Here is a 19,643-nt window from a genome sequence, read left to right as displayed (position 1 = left end):
TAGAGACTCTTGTGGCGCAGAGTGGTAAGGCAGCAGACATGCAGTCTGAAGCTTTGCCCATGAGGCTGGGAGTTCGATCCCAGCAACTGGCTCAAGGTTGACTCAGCCTTCCATCCTTCCGAGGTCGCTAAAATTAGTACCCAGCTTGCTGGGGGGTGAACGGTAATGACTGGGGAAGGCACTGGCAAACCACCCCGTATTGAGTCTGCCATGAAAACGCTAGAGGGCGTCACCCAAGGGTCAGACATGACTCAGTGCTTGCACAGGGGATACCTTTACCTTTAAGAAGGGACCAGGCAAGGAAGCGCACTTACCTTTGACATTCCCTTATCCATGGAGGCGCAAGTCACAAACGTAGCATGGCTGACATTCTTCCATCTTCCCTAAGTCCAACTACAAGCACCCTACCTGGTCCCAGAACACCTTGCCACAGTGACCCATGCAGTGGTCACCTCTAGACTGGACTTCTCCTGGAATGGAGTTGTGCGCATGTGAATGATGGGGCAGTGTCCTTAATTGAGAGGGACCCCAAAATCCGAAGAAATCAGAACGAAAATCACACCATCACAAAATCCCTTTCCTTTGTTTGTACATTCGAGACAGGAAGCATCTGGGTCAAGAACAGCAGCGGATAATTCCATTCCCTTTGTTGGCGATTTATCTCCTTCATAAATATGCAAACAATTTTTGTTTTTTTAATGTTAAAAAAAAAACATCTGTTTCTGTGCTTTAGCTGCAGTTCTCCAAGCTTGCAGTGCCAGCTCAGTGCTGGTTCGGGTAAATGAGCCAGGTGTAGTCAGAAAGAGATTAAAAATATAAAATTTGCTTATGTACACAGAGGATCCTTTGATACTCATAAGCCAGCAAATATGCAGGTGTTTTTTTTTTCTTTAGCCGTAGCTGCTTACATGGCAACCCCATCCAGAACGCATAAGACAAGCAGTCGAGTATCTTGTCTGGGCTAAGGTTAAAGAGAAATGCCAGAGGGCCGTAGACTCAAACAGGGGCTCATTCCCAGGGTGGAAAAGAGAAATCTCGGGGCTGTTTGCCAGCCCAGGAGCCGGGTGGCAGTTTGTAAAGTGCCTGTGCATTTTACGGATGGTAGCCAAATATAAATTAGAAGCTATAATGTGGCGCCATCCAACTGTTCTAGTACATTTCACATGTTATATATAGTTTCCATTTAAAAAAACCAAAATTGTTTATGGCCATTGTATTTGTCTGTGGAGAGCCTCTTGTGGCGCACAGTGGTAAGGCAGCAGAAATGCAGTCTGAAAGCTCTGCCCATGAGGCTGGGAGTTCAATCCCAGCAGCCGGCTCAAGGTTGACTCAGCCTTCCATCCTTCCGAGGTCGGTAAAATGAGTACCCAGCTTCCTGGGGGGGTAAACGGCAATGACTGGGGAAGGCACTGGCAAACCACCCCGTATTGAGTCTGCCATGAAAACGCTGGAGGGCGTCACCCTAAGGGTCAGACATGACCCGGTGCTTGCACCGGGGATACCTTTACCTTTACCTATTTGTCTGTGGGGGCCACGGTGGCTTTTAGACACCCGGCCTAGGGATTTCATGGCTCAGACTTTTCACATCATGGCAGAAGGAGGAGGAGGAGGAGGAGTTCCTTGTTTATCAAAGCTGGACAGAATAGAATGAACTGCACAGAGACGGTTCTTTCAAATTATAGTAGAAGTGGCAAAAACATTTTGGCAGGGGAAGGGGCAGGTTCGGTCCCAATTCTGGATTTTGATTTGGATCAGATCCCACAGTTTGCTCCTGATAGTGTTCAACACCAGTGGCAAAAAGTGGCCCCGCTTCAAAAAGGACGTGGACAAAATTGAGAGGGTGCAGAGGAGAGCGATAAGAATGATCCGGGGCCATCTTACAGGCCCAGCAGAACTCTGCTAGTTCCGTCAGGGCCCTGATATTCTCTGGGAACTCATTCCACCAGGCAGGGGCCAGGACCAAGAAGGCCCTGGTCCTGGTCAAGGCCAGCTTCACTTCTTTGGGGCTGGGAATCACCAGTCGCTTAGCTGTAGCTGACTGAAGCGTTCTCTTGGGGACCTATATAGGTAGGCAGTCTCTCAGATACGCAGGTCCCAGACCGTGAATCCCCAGCATCTCCAGTTAGAAAGATCAGGGAGTAGGTGATGTGAAAGACCTCTACTACAAAAGCTGGAGAGCCACCTCCAGTCTGAGCAGGCAATACCTTGATAGACCAGGGGCCTGATTCAGTAGAAGGCAGCTTCATGTGTTCAGTTGTAACCAACAGCTCTGATTTTGGGGTAGGCTGGGGAGACAGCTTCAGCACCTGCAGAAAACCATGGTCCTCTTTATTAGGTATGCTCATCATCCATCATCTAATCATGGGCTTGGTTTCCATCTAGTCTTGAGGTTATTGTCGTATAGGGCAGGGGTAGTCAACCTGTGGTCCTCTAGATGTTCATAGACTACAATTCCTATGAGCATTTGCTGGCAGGAGCTCATGGGAATTGTAGTCCATGAACATCTGGAGGACCACAAGTTAACTACCCCTGGTATAGGACACCAAGGCCAGCTCAGTACAGTGGTTAAGAGCTGCGGCCTCTAATCTGGAGAGCCAGGTTTGATTCCCCACTCCTCCCCATGCAACCAGCTGGGTGACCTCACAGTCCTGTTAGTCACAGAGTAGTTCTGTCAGAGCTCTCTCAGCTCCACCTACCTCACAGGGTGTCTGTTGTGGGGAACGGAAGGCTGTCGTAAGCCTCTTTGAGACTCCTTCGGGCAGTGAAAAAAGGGGTATAAAAACCAGCTTTTCTTGAGGACCACTGCGTTCAGGAAAAGGCCAGCCCCCAAACTTGATTTACCAGATAAGAGATCCTGTTTGTTAAAGCCTCCTGTCTGCTAATGCCTCCAGCCAAAGAGGTGGGTCCAGGGCCTTTCTAAAATCTCCTAGCAGAGCTTGACAGAGACAAGCTTAGCCCATCAAGGGCAGGAAGCACCATCTTCTCCAGTAGTCAGAGGTCAGCTCTACAAAGAGGGGAAAGCCAAGATTTCGGCTGGGCTAGTATAAGCCTAAGATGTCTCTTTTGATAATATTAACAATAGGTTTTCTATCCCGGAGATGAATGAACAGTTGGAAAAGCCTAGCTTGTCATGCACCAATGCATTTAAACCTCCTCTTCAAATCTCTCTCTCTCCCTCTCTTGTGACTGGTGGGAAGTTGTGTTTTATTGCTTTAGAAATATTCCCTGCCTTGTTCTTTAAAAAGAAAAGAAAGAAATCCCGCACAGCCCTTATTTACAGGACTGCTTCAAAATGTCATCCTTCAATGTCACTTCCACCCGAGGGAGGGAGGATTTGGGACCGGCCAGCCTACCTCGCTCAGGCACAGTCATTAACCTCCCGTTAATTCCAGAGGGCCTTTTTCTTTTGGCTCCGCAGGACGCGGGAGAGGTTGCTGAAGCATCAGCTTTGGTTTGCAATTTCACCCTGAGCACGCTCTCGTCTTGCCAGGGAGGCTGGGTCCGGGATCTGTCAGTCAGCATGACAGAACTTCTCCAAAGACCTCTCAAGGGCATTGGTTTATTGGACAGAGAATACCATCCAGGCTCCCCTGTTCTGGGTTTCTCAAGCAGGGACAGGAGGGGTGCTTCAGACGGTGGGCGTGCATACGCATCTCCCGGCAAGGCGTCATCAGAGGAAGGCCTGGCCACTGATGCCCCTTTGCAAAGCAAGGCCCAGGGAAAAGGGCATTCAACCATGCCTCCCCCTGCTCCACTTTCAGTCCATGCCATAGGGACCACATGGTGTTGCTTCTCAGTGATGCCGCTGAATTCTATAAGGCCGGGGTCTCCCACATTGACATTTTTCATGGCTCCTGCCAAATAGTTTTAGAAAATGGACAGTGCCATTTGATCGGCTATAGAGATTTGATCAGCTATGCAGATTTTTTTTTTTAATGTTGCTTTGGTAGCAGTGGCTGCCACAGCACATGGATTTTGACTGTGTGGCTCATGGTGAGCCGCAGCATCTGTTCCATGCTGCCTGTGCCTCCTTCAGCTGGCATTTTGGGGGCAGCCATTTGGGGACTGTGCCCACCATATGTGTCACTTTCCAAATGTGTTCAGAGGCTTAAAAAGGTTGGAGACTCCTGCTCTATAGGCGCATGGGTTATTTTGTGAGGTATTTGTCGTGAATATGAACCATTTTCATTTAAATATATTTTGGTGCATTCATTATTATTCCTGTCCATTTTTATTTTTGCCGTATTGTTTCCACTTATTTCAGAAAGAAAGAAAAAACAACAACTTTTATTCCAAGTTTCTATCTCTTGCTGACTCTCACCCCTATCCTGTGGTCTCCTACTGCTGCAAGATTGGTTTGACTTTGCTGATTGGAACACTTCTGTGCCAGTTCCATCTTGCCTTCTATCTCCTGATTCTTTCCCCTTCACTCACTTTCTAAACAAAATATCAGGCGTTGGGGAAATTTCATCCACTAACTGTTATCCTGTTTTTTAAATCCGTTTTGACACACATACTTTTATTAATAGCTTACGTACTGGACACCTTTCCCCGTCTAGTAGTGATCAAATTAGACAGCTCAGTTGCTTCTCTGTCCATCGACAAATGAACACGGACTGACCTTGCCTGCAATTACAGCTGAAAACTTTCATGTTCTTTTGAGCCCTTTGGGATATCATTCTCACTTTCCTTTTATAAAAAGAGACTGTGTCAGAACTTATCAGGAGGTACCCAGTACATCATTTTTTGCCCCATTATTAACAGAGTCATTCCCAATAATGAACGTAGAGCTAGTGATGCATAGTGGCAGCTGGGCTCTTCAGCAGCTAACAGCGTGTGAAGGTTTGGGGCTCTGATCAGAGGTAGCAGTCCAAGGTAGCTTATTTTGTACCTGGCACCTCCTCAGATGAAGATCCTGGGTAAGCATACCTGGGTTTCATCAGTTTATTTAAATAGATCATCCATTTCATGAGTCTGTTCCTGCTTCCCTCTCCTCCTTGGCAGATTGTTTGCTGCTTTGGGTTCCCACTGGAGAGAAGAGTGGAATACAAATGTGCCAGATCAATAAACACAAAGTGCCGGCTAGTCAACGCCATTGTCTTCCCCATAACAATCTATGGACGCAAAAGCTGGACCTTGAAGAAGGAAGACAGGAGGAGAATAGAAGAAGAAGAAGAAGAAGAAGAAGAAGAAGAAGAAGAAGAAGAAGAAGAAGAAGAAGAAGAAGAAGAAGAAGAAGAAGAGTTGGTTCTTATATGCCGCTTTTCCCTACCCGAAGGAGGCTCAAAGCGGCTTATAGTCACCTTCCCATTCCTCTCCCCACAACAGACACCCTGTGGGGTGGGTGAGGCTGAGAGAGCCCTGATATCACTGCCCGGTCAGAACAGTTTTATCAGTTCCCTGGTGAGCCCAAGGTCACCCAGCTGGCTGCATGTGGGGGAGCGCAGAATCGAACCCGGCATGCCAGATTAGAAGTCCGCACTCCTAACCACTACACCAAACTGGCTCTCTTTCGAATTATGGTATTGGAGACGAATGCTGCGAATACCATGGACAGCCAAAGGTACCAACAAGAGGAGCAAACCAACTATGTCATTAGAAGGGAAGATATTATGGCTAAAGCTTACTTTGGACACATCATGCAATCAGACCCGTTAGAAAAATCATTAATGGTCAGCATAGTCAGTGGCAAAAGGAAATGTGGTCGCCAAAGGATCCACTGGCTCAACACGATCAAAGCCGATACTGGAGTGACCATGAACCAACTAAAAGAAGCAGTCAGAGACAGGGGCGCATGGCAAGGACTTTCCTATAGAATTGCTCAGGGTCGGACACGACTGAACGGATAATATCATCAGATCAATTAATATTAGGACATATAAGTTTGGGATACTGTAGGCCAGGGCCTCTTGTGGTGCAGAGTGGTAAGGCGGCAGACATGCAGTCTGAAAGCTCTGCCCATGAGGCTGGGAGTTCAATCCCAGCAGCCGGCTCAAGGCTGACTCAGCCTTCCATCCTTCCGAGGTCGGTAAAATGAGTACCCAGCTTGCTGGGGGGTAAACGGTAAGGACTGGGGAAGGCACTGGCAAACCACCCCCTATTGAGTCTGCCATGAAACCGCTGGAGGGCGTCACCCCAAGGGTCAGACATGACCTGGTGCTTGCACAGGGGGTACCTTTACCTTTTTAGGCCAGGGATGCCCAACATTGGGACTGTGAGAGCCATGTTTCCTTGCTCCCACCACAGGTTTTTTAAAAGTGGGTAAGGAGTGGTGCATCTTTTATCCAGCAAGGTTTCTGTTAGAGATTGCCTAGGCTAAACCCGCTCTTTCTTAAAATGGGGAGAGGGGAACGCTGCTCACTAAAAAGCCCACTTTTCCCGTTCTTCGGAAGCTCACGCGCAAACTCTGCAAAGCATGCAAATCCCATTTGGATTCCGCCAGCAGCATGACAATAAAAGCGGCTGATTTGGGCCTTAGGAAAGCTGGGACAGAAGGGACGTCGCTGTTGTTTGTTAAGCCTCTGCAAGCCGGATCTGCAGCTGGCAACGGAAGATGAAAAGTGGGCTCAGGCGGAAAGCCCTTCGGAAGCTCTGAGTGACTGAAGCTGCATTAGGAGCTAGGGAAACACAGTCACCCTGCAATGAACAGCAGATGGAGCATTTGGGGCTTTTGCATAGACCAGGGGTAGTCAACCTGTGGTCCTCCAGATGTCCATGGACTACAATTCCCATGAGCCCCTGCCAGCAAACGCTGGCAGGGGCTCATGGGAATTGTAGTCCATGGGCATCTGGAGGACCACAGGTTGACGGAAGGAGTGAGCTTCCGGAACCGAAGAGCTGGTAGAAGCTGGGTCTGATTTCCATCCCTTTGGGATCCGGAACAGGTGTTGCCTTTCTCCTTGCAGCTCAACTTATCCTCGGTCTGCGTTTTCGGTCTGGCTAAATTGCCAGGGGTTTAAAAATAGTAAAGCCCGGCTGGGAAAGAAGAGGAGACGGAGTGGCTGGTGCTGTATCAGCCTTCATTCGTTGAATTCCCTTTTCACCCTCCTAGCGAGTAATTGCAGATTGTTCCAGTTGTGGCAAGGGAGGAGATGACCTTTTCTCTAGGCTGTTTTTTTTTTTTTAATAGCAGATTGCAAAAGATATCCCTTTTCTGGGCATTAATAAATAGAAGATGCTTGCTTGGATGAGCATCGCTGGCTAAGAGCTGCAAGGGGCAGGGCACCTGCTTGGGCTGGGAATCGGAGGGTCAGAGATGGGGAGGTTTGGACGTATCCAGCTAAGAAGGCAGAGGCCTCAATGGTGGGTAAGAAGGAGCCCTGCAGGAAGGAGGACTCCAAGAGCTGCTGTTGCTTGAAAGGGAGGGGTTGTAGTTCAGTGGCAGAGCATCTGCTTGGCACGCAGAAGGTCACAAGTTCAATTCCTGGTATCTCCTATTCAGTAGGAGGTGGCTTTGTATCTGCTTATGTGTTGGTAGAGGATGGCCACGGTGCCATTCAGGGCAATACAACCAGCTTACCTTAAAAGTGCAAATGATCCTTCTTGTAGCAGCCTAGACCACACTAGGCTGCTGCCGGGTGGCATGCCCCACCAATTCCCACTTAAGCACAGGGGAGGGAATCCCCCAGCGTATGCAGACTGCCCCAGCATAGCGCATGAGTGCATGCAATGCTAGAGCCAGAAAAGCCCAGTGCGTTGCATGGTGGTGGTGGCAACAGAAGGAAGTGAGAAGCAGCAGCCCTCCCCTCTAGGACATGGGTAGTCAACCTGTGGTCCTCCAGATGTTCATGGACTACAATTTCCATGAGCCCCTGCCAGCAAATGCTCATGGGAATTGTAGTCCATGAACATCTGGAGGACCACAGGTTGACTACCCCTGCTCTAGGGTTCAGTCTCCTCAGCAGCCCTTTTCTCCAGGAGAACTGATCTTGATCACCTGGAGATCAATTTTTATAGTGGGAGACCTCCAGGTGCTACCACAAAAGAGTCCCTATCTTGTGTGCCCTTCCCCACCATGCCTGTGCTCCCCTGTAACTGATCCCAAGAGGCATACTGCCTCTGACACTGGAGAGAACGGATTTCTATCGTGACAAGCAGCCAGTAGCCACTGATAGAGCCTAGTCTTGCACCAGTAGGCCTGAGTCCCACCCCATCTAGGCCTTGGAAGGCCGTAACCAGCACTTTGGATTCAGCCCAAAAGTGGATTGGTAGCTGCCGTAGATTGTTTGTAATCAGAGGCGAAGAGTACACTCTGTAATTTGTATCCCATCGTAATCTTGAAGCTGCTTTTTGAACATGATGGAACTTTCTGAACAAATGTCCCAGATGTTATCTAAACTGCAGGGCGATGCACATGGGGACGAAAATAAACAACCCCCCATCTTCAAGGATAGGCTAATAGGATCTGAACTTGCTGAGACTGAGAGCGGGAAATATCTCGGGGACGTCCTGGCTAGGTCAATGAAAGTGCCAGCCCCGTGTGCTGCAGCAGTGAAAAAGGCAAACTCTGTGGTAGGGAATTTGTAGGAATGGGTTTTGAGAATGAAATGGCAGATGTTATAATGCCCCTATCTAGGTCCATGGGGCACTCATTTGGAAAAGTGCAGAAGAGGGCCTCCAAGATGATGAGGAGGGGGACCACTTTCCCTAGGAGGAGAGACTGAAGAGCTTGGGACTTTTCAGTTTAGAAAAGAAACATGGGGATAAAGCAGTGGTTCTCAACCTTCTTAATGTCGCAACCCTTTAATACAGTTCCTCATGTTGCGGTGACCCCCAACCATAAAATGATGCAAGGGTTCTTTCACAGGAATTAAACCGAAACTGACCAATGGCGTGAAGATCCATAGTTCATGATTGAATATAAATAGTTGTTGTTGTTTTTTCCGGGGTTTCTCGGTTCAGTCCTACCTCATGTCCCACCATGCCGATCTTGATCTTTTCCACTGCTCCAGACAGATAAAGGCTCTATCTCGATGTACCCCGCAAGGCTGTTGTGTGGATGTTCCCCCCCCCCCCGCCAAACTGCTTGCCCTGCCGCGACCCCTGTGAAAAGATCGTTCGACACTCAAAGGGGTCCCAACCCCCAGGCTGAGAACCACTCGGATAGAGGTTTATACATTTATGCATGGTGCTGAGAGAGAAAATATGTGGCAGAACTCGAAGGCATCCGATGAAGCTGACGGGCAATTGGTCCTGGACAGACCAAAGGAAACACTGCTTTACTCAGAGAGTGATTAAATTGTGGAATTCACTGCCCGAAGATGTGCTGATGGCCACAGGAATGCATAGCTTTAAGCAAGGATTAGACAGATTCATGAAGAAGAAGAAGAGTTGGTTCTTATATGCCGCTTTTCCCTACCCGAAGGAGGCTCAAAGCGGTTTACAATTGCCCTCCCTTTCCTCTCCCCACAACAGACACTCTGTGAGGTGGGTGAGGCTGAGAGAGCCCAGATATTCCTGCTTGGTCAGAACAGTTTTATCAGTGCCGTGGTGAGCCCAAGGTCACCCAGCTGGCTGCATGTGGGGGAGTGCAGAATCGAACCCAGCTTGCCAGATTAGAAGTCCGCACTCCTAACCACTACACCAAACTGGCTCATGGAGGATCTCTCAGTGGCTACTAGCCATGGTGACTGAGGGGAACCTCCACATCCAGAGGCACTAATCCTCTGGATCCCAGAGCCAGGAGGCAACATCAGGGAAAGGACTCTGCCTGTATGCCCTGTGGTTGGCCGTCCTGAGGAACTGGTTGGCCATCATGTGAGGCAGGATGCTGGACTAGACGGGCCACTGGCCTGGTCCCACAGAACTCTGTACATTCTTATGCAAAGGGAATCAGTAAGTAAGCAGTAAGGAATGCATCTGTTGATTAATGGCTGGAGGGCATGTGAGGGTGCTACCTTCTTTTTTAAAAGGTAAGTGGGTCTTGGCCTCATTTGTGCCTGGATGGGAACCGCTGGTGGGGGGGGGGGGCAATCGTGTATCTTTCTCGGTTGGGGGAGGAGGCTGATGTGAAGATAATTTGCAGAGAAATACAAGACTGAACACCTGGGTTGTCTGCTGCCAGGCAGCTCACTTCTGGCAGGAGTACGGTTCAAGGCAGCAAATTGCCAATTATTTGGGTGGTTGTTACACGGGTACCATCAGGATGTGAGATTTCTGCCTCGGGCACCACATCGCCTCAGGCTGCCTGTGTCTTCCTCACATTTATTTTTAACAACATCTTTATAGTCGGGCAATTAGCTGGCAAGGCTTTTCTTTAGCTAGCCGTAACATGATGAGGTAAACACAGGAGCCTGTTAGAGGAACAGGGCACCAAACGCAGCTCTTCCTGTTCGGGGGCTGCCGTGCAGGCCATCCTTGGCACAGCCTCAGATCTCTTCCTGAAAAAATGAGGGGATAGAGGGCATTTCTCCAGTCTTGCACTGGTCCTGCTGGGATTGTGATTCTGTGCTGCGGCCCTGGGTTTAAGCTGGCATTTGCCGCAACAGGGCGCTAGGTCCTGCTGCTGGGTGCTGATAGAGTGGCAGCTTGGCACTAATGCATTGATTGCACGCATGCATGCAGGTGTCGCTGCAGAAATGCCCCCTCCCCTTTTGTTTCTACTTCGGAGAACTTTGGGTGTTAACTTGGTCCTTTGGGGCTTGGCGCTGCCCCAGTGGCACTGGTTCTGCTAGACCAGGGGTAGTCAAACTGCGGCCCTCCAGATGTCCATGGACTACAATTCCCAGGAGCCCCCTGCCAGCATTCACATGTTGCCTATGTTCAAAAGACTGAAAGTCCATGCTCAAATTTCAGAAATGGAACAAAAAAAATGTTGTGGACTAAAATTCCCAATGGCCACATAACCTTCTTCTTCTTCTTCTTCTTCTTCTTCTTCTTCTTCTTCTTCTTCTTCTTCTTCTTCTTCTTCTTCTTCTTCTTCTTCTTCTTCTTCTTCTTCTTCTTCCATATGAGTGATTTGCAAATCTCTTTCTCTTTGTGTTTCTTTTTTTAATCTCCAGGATGATCTGCAGCCTGCTGCATCTGAAACCAACTGGGAATCAGTCACAAGCTCTGTCTCGGTAAGTCATGCATTGGCTGTTTGAAGTGGGAAAGCAATCTGGAGTTCACCTCAATTCCCCAATGAGAGAAATACCGAGAATACCATCAGGGAGCAACATGTGTCTCTAAAATCCACTCCCAAGACTTTCACAGTAATGCCCTGATTTGTTTGAGGAATGGTGGGTGGGCTGGGGGAGTTTGGACTGGCTTTTCTGTGTCATTACTCTGGGATGCACACCCGTGAAGGCCCCAAAGCAGACACAGGGTATCCACATTGCTGAAGATGCCCCGTAGACCAGTGGCCCCCAACCTTTTTATCACCGGGGACCACTCAATGCTTGACAATTTTACTGAGGCCCGGTGGGGGGGATAGTTTACTCCTCTACTCTCAACCACTGCCCTAACGCTCTCTGATCGCTATGGTAATGTTTAAACACCCCTTCAAAATAAGAGACAGACATGCCACAACAATGAACATAAGGAACATTTTATTTTCATGGAAATTTTAACTCATGACAATGACAAATCAATGGGAACCCTGAGCTTGTTTCTCTGCAACGAGATGGTCCCATCTGGGAGTGATGGGAGACAAGGACACCCGAAGTGTGTTGTAAAGGGCCGGGGGGGATGAAGTAAAGGGCCGGGGGGGGGGGGAGAAGGCATCCTTCGGGGCCCACCTCCAATTAGTCGACGGACCACATGTGGTTCGCCGCCCACAGGTTTGGGATCGCTACCGTAGACTATTCCAAGATATACCCTCAGCACCCGGCCATACTTCCATGAGATTTGTGAGCCAAAAGGCATTACCTAGGAAAGGCTGTTTTATTAGAATTACAAAGTGAAACCATTCTTCAAACGTTTTAACCCCCAGACACAAAGAGCCAGGCCTAGTCATTTGCATTCCTTACAATAATAAAGAGTGACAGCTATAAAATATAACAGCTGGCCTCCTTGAGAGCCCCCTCGGCTGAAGGCATGTACCCAGGCTATGGGTATATGGCACTCTGGAAGCCAGCCTGGCTGGGCATTAGAAAAGTTTGGGCATGTTTTGTGTGTTGTCATTGTGAAGGCTTTCATTCTTCTGGTTTAAAGGTAAAGGTATCCCCTGTGCAAGCACTGAGTCATGTCTGACCCTTGGGGTGACGCCCTCCAGCGTTTTCATGGCAGACTCAATACGGGGTGGTTTGCCAGTGCCTTCCCCAGTCATTACCGTTTACCCCCCAGCAAGCAAACTGGGTCCTCATTTTACCGACCTCGGAAGGATGGAAGGCTGAGTCAACCTTGAGCCGGCTGCTGGGATCAAACTCCCAGCCTCATGGGCAGAGCTTCAGATAGCATGTCGCTGCCTTACTACTCTGCGCCACAATTGGCTCATTCTTCTGGTTTACTGACATTTATTACTTTGTTTATTGGCATTTATTATGTTGTTACTTTTTAATGCCATTTACGCCTTGCACAACATTATTAGTCCAGATATATGCAACTGGGGCAGAAATAACATTCAAAGTGCATTTATTTTATTGGGAGAAATTCAGCACAAGGAAACAGAAAGAGGTGTGAAAGCTTAGGCAAAAGGAGAAGCAAAATCAAAATGAGGGGTTTCTTGAGCTGAACCTATAAAAATGAGAAGTTTGATAGTGTCCCTGCTGGGCAACATGCTTGAAGAACCTATCTAAGTGCTAAAGTTCCAATCTTCAGGTTGGGAAATTCCTGGAGATTTAGGAGGAAGAATTTGGGAAGGGGAAGGACATAAGCAGGTTATAACGCCATAGATTCTACGCTCCAAAGGAGCCATTTTCAACCTTTTGGCTGTGGAGGAACCCCTGGAATAATTTTCAGGCTTTGAGGAGCTCCAGAACCAGACCTGATGTCAGCTGGCCATACCTCCTTGCCACACCTGAGGAGGACTGAAGAGGGGAGTGAAAGGAGGCAGTTTGAGGCAGGAGTAGGCATCCAGGCTCCGCCTCCTTTCCCAGGAATGGTAACCACTCAAGAACACTCTCCCCCCACCACCACCCCCAGTCAATGGACAAGGCTGGTTGCCTGCTTTCATGGAAATGCTGGGAACAGTTTGTGGCTGAGTCCATTAAGGCAAGATATAGGGGAAAGGCCGGGGACAGGAGCCCTGGTTGGTATCCCTTGTGTATTATCTTATTTGTTGACTCCCCCTCCTCCCAGGGGTTGGCAAAATCGAGTCTAGTTCCTGTTACGCCCAAGGCAGTGATTCTGGGAAATGCCTGGTCAGTGCCACCCAAACATGATGGCCTAAACACTGCATCCAGCAACTGCGTAAATGGGCTTCCACCATGCAATGACCATCTCGTATATAGGAACAGTGTACTTCGCGTTCCGTAATTTCGTTCAATGACTGAAATAGCCTCAATTATGTCTTGTTTAAGTTTCTAATGTTTCTTTTTTACACAAAGCCACTTGCATATATGAATAAGCCTGAAAGAACCGTCGACTTTAAAAAATCTAAAAAATTGTGTTGTCGTCGTCGTTGATGTTGTTGTTTTAAGTGTAACCTCATTTTGAATTCTTTTCTCTGTTATCTCTCTCTGAAGAAGAAGAGCATTGCTAGTCCCTTGGCCTTCAATGTTTCCTGTCAAGTAAAAGAAACTCTTGAATATTGTTGAATACTGACAGTGAAATGGATAGCATGGGACATTTGAGTGTTGTCTCATTATACCATTTTTCCTTTTGAGGCACAGTTTACTTAGTGAAGTAGTTAGGCCAGCTGGGTGTAGTGGCTTCTAATCTGGCAGGCCGAGGTTGTTTCCCTGCTCCTCCACATGCAGCCAGCTCGGTGACCTTGGGCTCGTCACAGCCCTGATAGTGCTGTTCTCACAGAGTAGTAACGTGAGAGCTCTCTCAACCCCACCTACCTCACAGGGAGTCTGTTGCAGAGAGAGGAAAGGAAGGTGGTGTAAGCTCCTTTGGGACTCCGCTCTTCTTCATCTTCTTCTTCAGGACAGCTGTTCTGTCCTCAGACATGTTGCCCCAAAGATCTGTGATCTGCTTTTTTTGTTTTTCTTGCTGTCATGTCACAGCTGACTTATGGAAACCTTGAAGGGTTGTCAAGACAAAGAAAGTTCAGAACTGGTTTGCCATTTCCTGCCTTCACATCACTACCCTGGTATTTCCTGGTGGCATCCCATCCAAATAGTTACCAGGGCTTAGCTTCCAAGATCTAAAGAGATTTGGCTAGCCTGGGCTACGTAGGTCAGGCCAAGGGTTTATTGTCATACACACACACACAAAACCAGTCAAAAAGGCCTTGTTCAGAACTGTGTTGGGGATATTTTTGCCCCACACAGAAATTATTCTCTGCTAGAAATTACAAAAGAGCCTCTTGTGGCGCAGAGTGGTAATGCAGCAGATATGCTGTCTGAAGCTGTCTGCCCATGAGGCTGGGAGTTCAATCCCAGCAGCCGGCTCAAGGTTGACTCAGCCTTCCATCCTTCCGAGGTCGGTAAAACGAGGACCCAGCTTGCTGGGGGGTGAACGGTAATGACTGGGGAAGGCACTGGCAAACCACCCCGTATTGAGTCTGCCATGAAAACGCTAGAGGGTGTTACCCCAAGGCTCTAGTTGTTGTTGTTGTTGTTTTTAATAATAATAATAATAATAATAATAATAATAATAATAATAATAATAATAATAATAACAATAACAATAACAATAATAATAATAATATTAAATTTGTTGAAATTAAGATCTCAGACCCCTTGTTTTTAAGCTTATAATATACTGCCCTTGCACAAAAACATGTTGTGAGTGAGCTATGGAGAATGTTTCTCTAGAACAGTCCCAACTAGGGCTACACATAACCCCAGAGTTACACCAGAACCCTGGAGGGGTTACACAGGTTTGGGGGGGGGTTAACTTAAAAATACATAGAAGAAGAAGAAGAAGAAGAAGAAGAAGAAGAAGAAGAGGAAGAAGAAGAGGAAGAAGAAGAAGAAGAAGAGTTACTCCACAGTCAGAAGGTTGATAAAGGCTGGTCTGAAAAGTTGCTCATTTCCTACATGCATTTTTCACAATGCGTTGTAATCTGTGTCTGTCTTAGGGGGTCTCCTTTCACTCTCCATCCGTGACCGACCCAACGCTTACTGCCGAAGCTCTGGATCAGACCATCGCCGGCTTTGACACTGTGGAAGAGCTTCTCAGGCACTTCAATCCAGACACGTGGCAAGAAGACCTCGAGACCCTGTACACCGACACTGCCCAGTACCGAGGGAGAAATTTCTATGAAAAGAAGTCAAAAGGTAGGAGTGGGAAATCACTGGGGGTGCGGTTGGGGTGTCTGGCATTAACATAGCGCTGATAGAGCGCTTATTTTCAATTTGCTTAGCGGTCAAGACAATTCGGGCATAGAAAGCTCCTGCTCAGTGGCCCGAAAAAGACAGAGAGCTAGATTTGATAGTGTAATTTCTGCTTTTTAATTTTTTGGAAGTATCTGACAGCTCTATTCTGCAATTGGGTTTCAGGACAGCTTACCCAGAATACAAGCATAGCAATTAACCCCGGCTCCCCGGTTTCCTTGGCTGTTGTTGACTCCACTGCTCTCCTCTGAGGCGGTGTTCTTCTGAGAAAACTAGGCTGATGGAGGTTGGTTTTGTCCCAAAGGTTAAGCTCACCCATGGCTTGGGTTGCCGCCCCTCGGCTGGGAAATACTTAGAATCATAGAATCATAGAGTTGGAAGGGGCCATACAGGCCATCTAGTCCAACCCCCTGCTCAACGCAGGATTAGCCCTAAGAGAATTAGCCCTTAGAGAATTCTAAGGAGAAGTCTGGGTAGGGAGACACCTCAGCAGGGTACCATTCCATGGGATCCACCCTCCAAAGAAGCCATTTTCTCTAGGGGGGTTGACCTTGATCATCTAGATCAGGGGTAGTCAACCTGTGGTCCTCCAGATGTTCGTGGACTACAATTCCCATGAGCCCCTGCTGGCAGGGGCTCATGGGAATTGTAGTCCATGAACATCTGGAGGACCACAGGTTGACTACCCCTGATCTAGAGATCGATAGTTAGAGCAGGAGAGCTCCAGGTGTCCTACCTATGGCTAAATGGCTACTCTTTCCAAGTAGCAGCAACATCAGGAGGTTCCGAGAGGAGCAATAAATGTCATAAAATTTCAGAATGCCGTGAGAAGAGAAATAAAATATGGACAACCGGAAGTGTCAATGGACAGAGACAACATGTGTAAAGCATGAGGCATCTCTATATTACAAGGCTAGAGGGCTCTGTGCTGGCATAACTAACTTGGCTTCCCTCAGCCGACTTGGTGTAGTGGTTAAGGGAGGTAGCCTCTAATCTAGAGAACTTGGGTGTGATTCCCCATTGCTTCTCCACGTGAAGCCTGCTGGGCACCCCTGGACCACTCACAGTTCTCTCAGAACTCTCTCAGCCCCACCTGCCTCATAAGGTGCCTGTTGTGGGGAGGGGAACACAAGGTGATGGTAAGCCACTTTGGGACTCCTTTGGATAGTAATAAGTAGGGTACCTAAAACCAGCCAGCTGAATGACCTTGGGCTTGTCACAGCCCTAATAGATCTGTTCTGATCAGAGCTCTCTCAGTCCCACCTACCTCATGGGGTGCCTGTTGTGGGGAGAGGAAATGGAAGGCCATTGTAAGCCGCTTTGAGACTACTTCAAGTAGTGAAGAGCAGACTATAAAAACTAACCCTTCTTCTTGTTCAAGGTTATCTGGGAAGTACAGTTTGTCGAGAGAAATAAGGATTGTGCAACAGAGAGCCTTATCCCGCCTCCAGTAGAACTGGGACGCCCTAAGAAGTGGAGCTAACTGTTAAACCGCTTACTCTTGTAGTGTTTTTGTTGTTGTTAGGGGCGAAGTCATGTCCGACCCATCGCGACCCCATGGACAATGATCCTCCAGGCCTTCCTGTCCTCTACCATTCCCCGGAGTCCATTTAAGTTTGCACCTACTGCTTCAGTGACTCCATCCAGCCACCTCATTCTCTGTCGTCCCCTTCTTCTTTTACCCTCGATCGCTCCCAGCATTAGGCTCTTCTCCAGGGAGTCCTTCCTTCTCATGAGGTGGCCAAAGTATTTGAGTTTCATCTTCAGGATCTGGCCTTCTAAGGAGCAGTCAGGGCTGATCTCCTCTAGGACTGACTCTTGTAGTGTAGCTATTCCCTAAGGCCTTCAACCACAACAGAGAACTATAGTGTCTGACAAGTATACCCTTGGTAAGAGAAACAAGATGATTCCTCGTGAGAGTAAGCTCGGAGTCCTGATTCTCCGAACGCTTCTCACGAGGAGAATTATGGCTTCATTATTGCTACAGAAATCAAAGCGCTGTACAGCGTTCTTGCTGAATGTTAATGTATTTTGAGTTAAGTTTAATGGTGTTTCATAGACATTTATAGCACTGTACTATATTGTACAGTGGCAGTGCCTCTCAGGCAAGAAATAATTAAAATGAATGGTTAAAAACAGGAGAAGGTTGAGCAGCAGGGAGGGTCAACAATCCACAGAGTAGGCATGCTCAGAAGAGGAAAAACGGATGGCCTTCTCTTTCCGTTGCCCAAATGATTGCTCCTCAGTGAAATGTTCTTATCTTGGATCCATTCTTGGAGGCTTTTTACTGAATGCATGGGTTCCCAAAGCAGCTTACATCATTCTGTAGTGGTAGTAGTAGAAGAGTTGGCTTTTATACCCCACTTTTCACTGCCCAGAGTCTCAAAGCGGCTTACAATCGCCTTCCCTTCTTCTCCCCATAACAGACACCCCGTGAGATAGGTGGGGCTGAGACAGCCCTGATGATACTGTTCAGCCACAACAGCACTATTAGGGCTGTGATGAGCCCAAGGTCACCCAGCCGGCTGCATTTGGGGGAGTGGGGAATCAAACCCAGCACACCAGATTAGAAGGCACCACTCTTAACCATGACAGCAGTGGCCTCTAATCTGGAGATCCAGGTGTGATTCCCTACTCTTCCACGTGCAGCCCGCTGGGTGAACTTGGGCCAGTTATAGTTCTCTCAGAGCTCTCTCAGCCCCACCTCCGTCACAGGGTGTCTGTTGTGGGGAGAGGAAGGGAAGGAGATTTTAAGCTGCTTGGTGACTCCTTCAGGTAGTAAAAAGCGGGATACAAAACCAGCTCCCAATTTGACAGTCACTGACCCAGGGTTACTCAGTGAGCTTCCATGAGACAAATGGGGATTTGAACCTTGGGCAGAGTCTGCACTTACTTTGTTTATTCCATTGTCAATCCTGTTGAATTCAGATCGTTTTGAACTCGGGTCTTCCTCTCCCCCCCCCTCCTCCCCATTGAAACAGGAAAGTCTTCTGCACATGGTTCGGGAGGCTCAGAAGGTGGGGGGGGGCTCTTTCTTTTCTTGAAGCCTCTTTCTTTCTTTTCTGGAAGGGGGGGGGGAGGAGCCAGGCAGGGAGCCTCTTTCTTTTGTTGGAGGGGAGGGGGAGAGGATTGAAAAAGGCAGAGGAGGGAGGAAAAATCCAGGACCGACAGAAGTTGAGAGAAATTAGGGGCTTCTCCTTTAAGGCAAGTTTGTCACATGACCAGCTGTAGCCTATCAGAGGTTCTCTACCATGGAGCTTTCTTTCCCAAATGGATATTGAGGATTAAAAGCACTCTGGGATATCGCACAATAAAGGTAGGGTCACTCCGGATCAATCCTTCTTGCTGCAGAAGGAAAATTTAAATCGCCCCAAATCCAACCGGAAATCTCATTCTGTGTAGAGGGCAGGGACTGAATCGATCTGGGGTTGGAATAAAAGCTCTGTGCAGTTTACACCTTGAACTCTAACCACTACACTGCACTAACTGGATGATAGGCAGAGAGTTCCATGGACTGGACAGCACCCCACAGTCTGTTCCATATCAGGAAGTGAATGTGGCATTATCCCTCCCTGTCTCCCCTCTGGACGCCTCCGGAATGGTCTCTGTCCGCACCAGGCAGCCGTAGGCCTGCTAATTGCAAACAGCAATGCAGAATGTCAGGGCTCTTCTCACGATCTTAGGCCACTGTAGCATAAATCCTTTCAAAACCGACAGGGGAGATGTATGAAGGCAGATACGTCGCTTGGTCCCATTGATTTCAGGAGATCTGCACCCATTTATGACAGCCGTAAATTCATTCTGCTTGAGCCCCTTGACCCTTCTTTCTTTTGCAGTAATTGCCATGCCAGCTTAGATGACTGGCTGTCCGATGGCTTGCCGACATTGACAGTCCCAAAGAGAATCCCAGCTCACTCCGTCTTTCTTCTGAAGAAGCCTGCCTTGGTGTCACAGAATCTTTCCCTTGCATTTGTACAATAAAATCAGAGTCCAGTGGCACCTTTAAATCCAACCAAGATTTATTCAGGGCGTGAGCTTTCGAGTGCAAGCACTCAAACTATGAACTCCTTAGACCAGGGGTAGTCAAACTGTGGCCCTCCAGATGTCCATGGACTACAATTCCCAAGAGCCCCCTGCCAGCGAATGCTGGCAGGGGGCTCATGGGAATTGTAGTCCATGGACATCTGGAGGGCTGTAGTTTGACTACCCCTGCCTTAGACTATGAACGTCAGACTATGAACTCCTTACATGACAGGGAATCTATAGCAAAAATCAATT

General features: G+C 48.2%; 1 protein-coding gene across 1 annotated transcript in view; it reads left to right on the top strand.

The window, feature by feature from the left end:
• PDGFD (platelet derived growth factor D) overlaps nucleotides 1–19,643 on the top strand; it is a 181,217-nt gene that overhangs the window by 145,699 nt on the left and 15,875 nt on the right. Inside the window, exons 4-5 of the mRNA XM_077341544.1 lie at nucleotides 11,001–11,060; nucleotides 15,110–15,308. Of these exons, the coding sequence (XP_077197659.1) occupies nucleotides 11,001–11,060; nucleotides 15,110–15,308 (259 nt within the window). The remainder of the gene's footprint in view (nucleotides 1–11,000; nucleotides 11,061–15,109; nucleotides 15,309–19,643) is intronic.

Source organism: Paroedura picta, chromosome 6 (assembly GCF_049243985.1).
Source record: "Paroedura picta isolate Pp20150507F chromosome 6, Ppicta_v3.0, whole genome shotgun sequence".
NCBI classification, from domain to species: Eukaryota; Metazoa; Chordata; class Lepidosauria; order Squamata; family Gekkonidae; genus Paroedura; species Paroedura picta.
The sequence above is the reverse complement of the archived record's forward strand: the minus strand, read 5'-3'. Positions and strand labels throughout refer to the sequence as shown.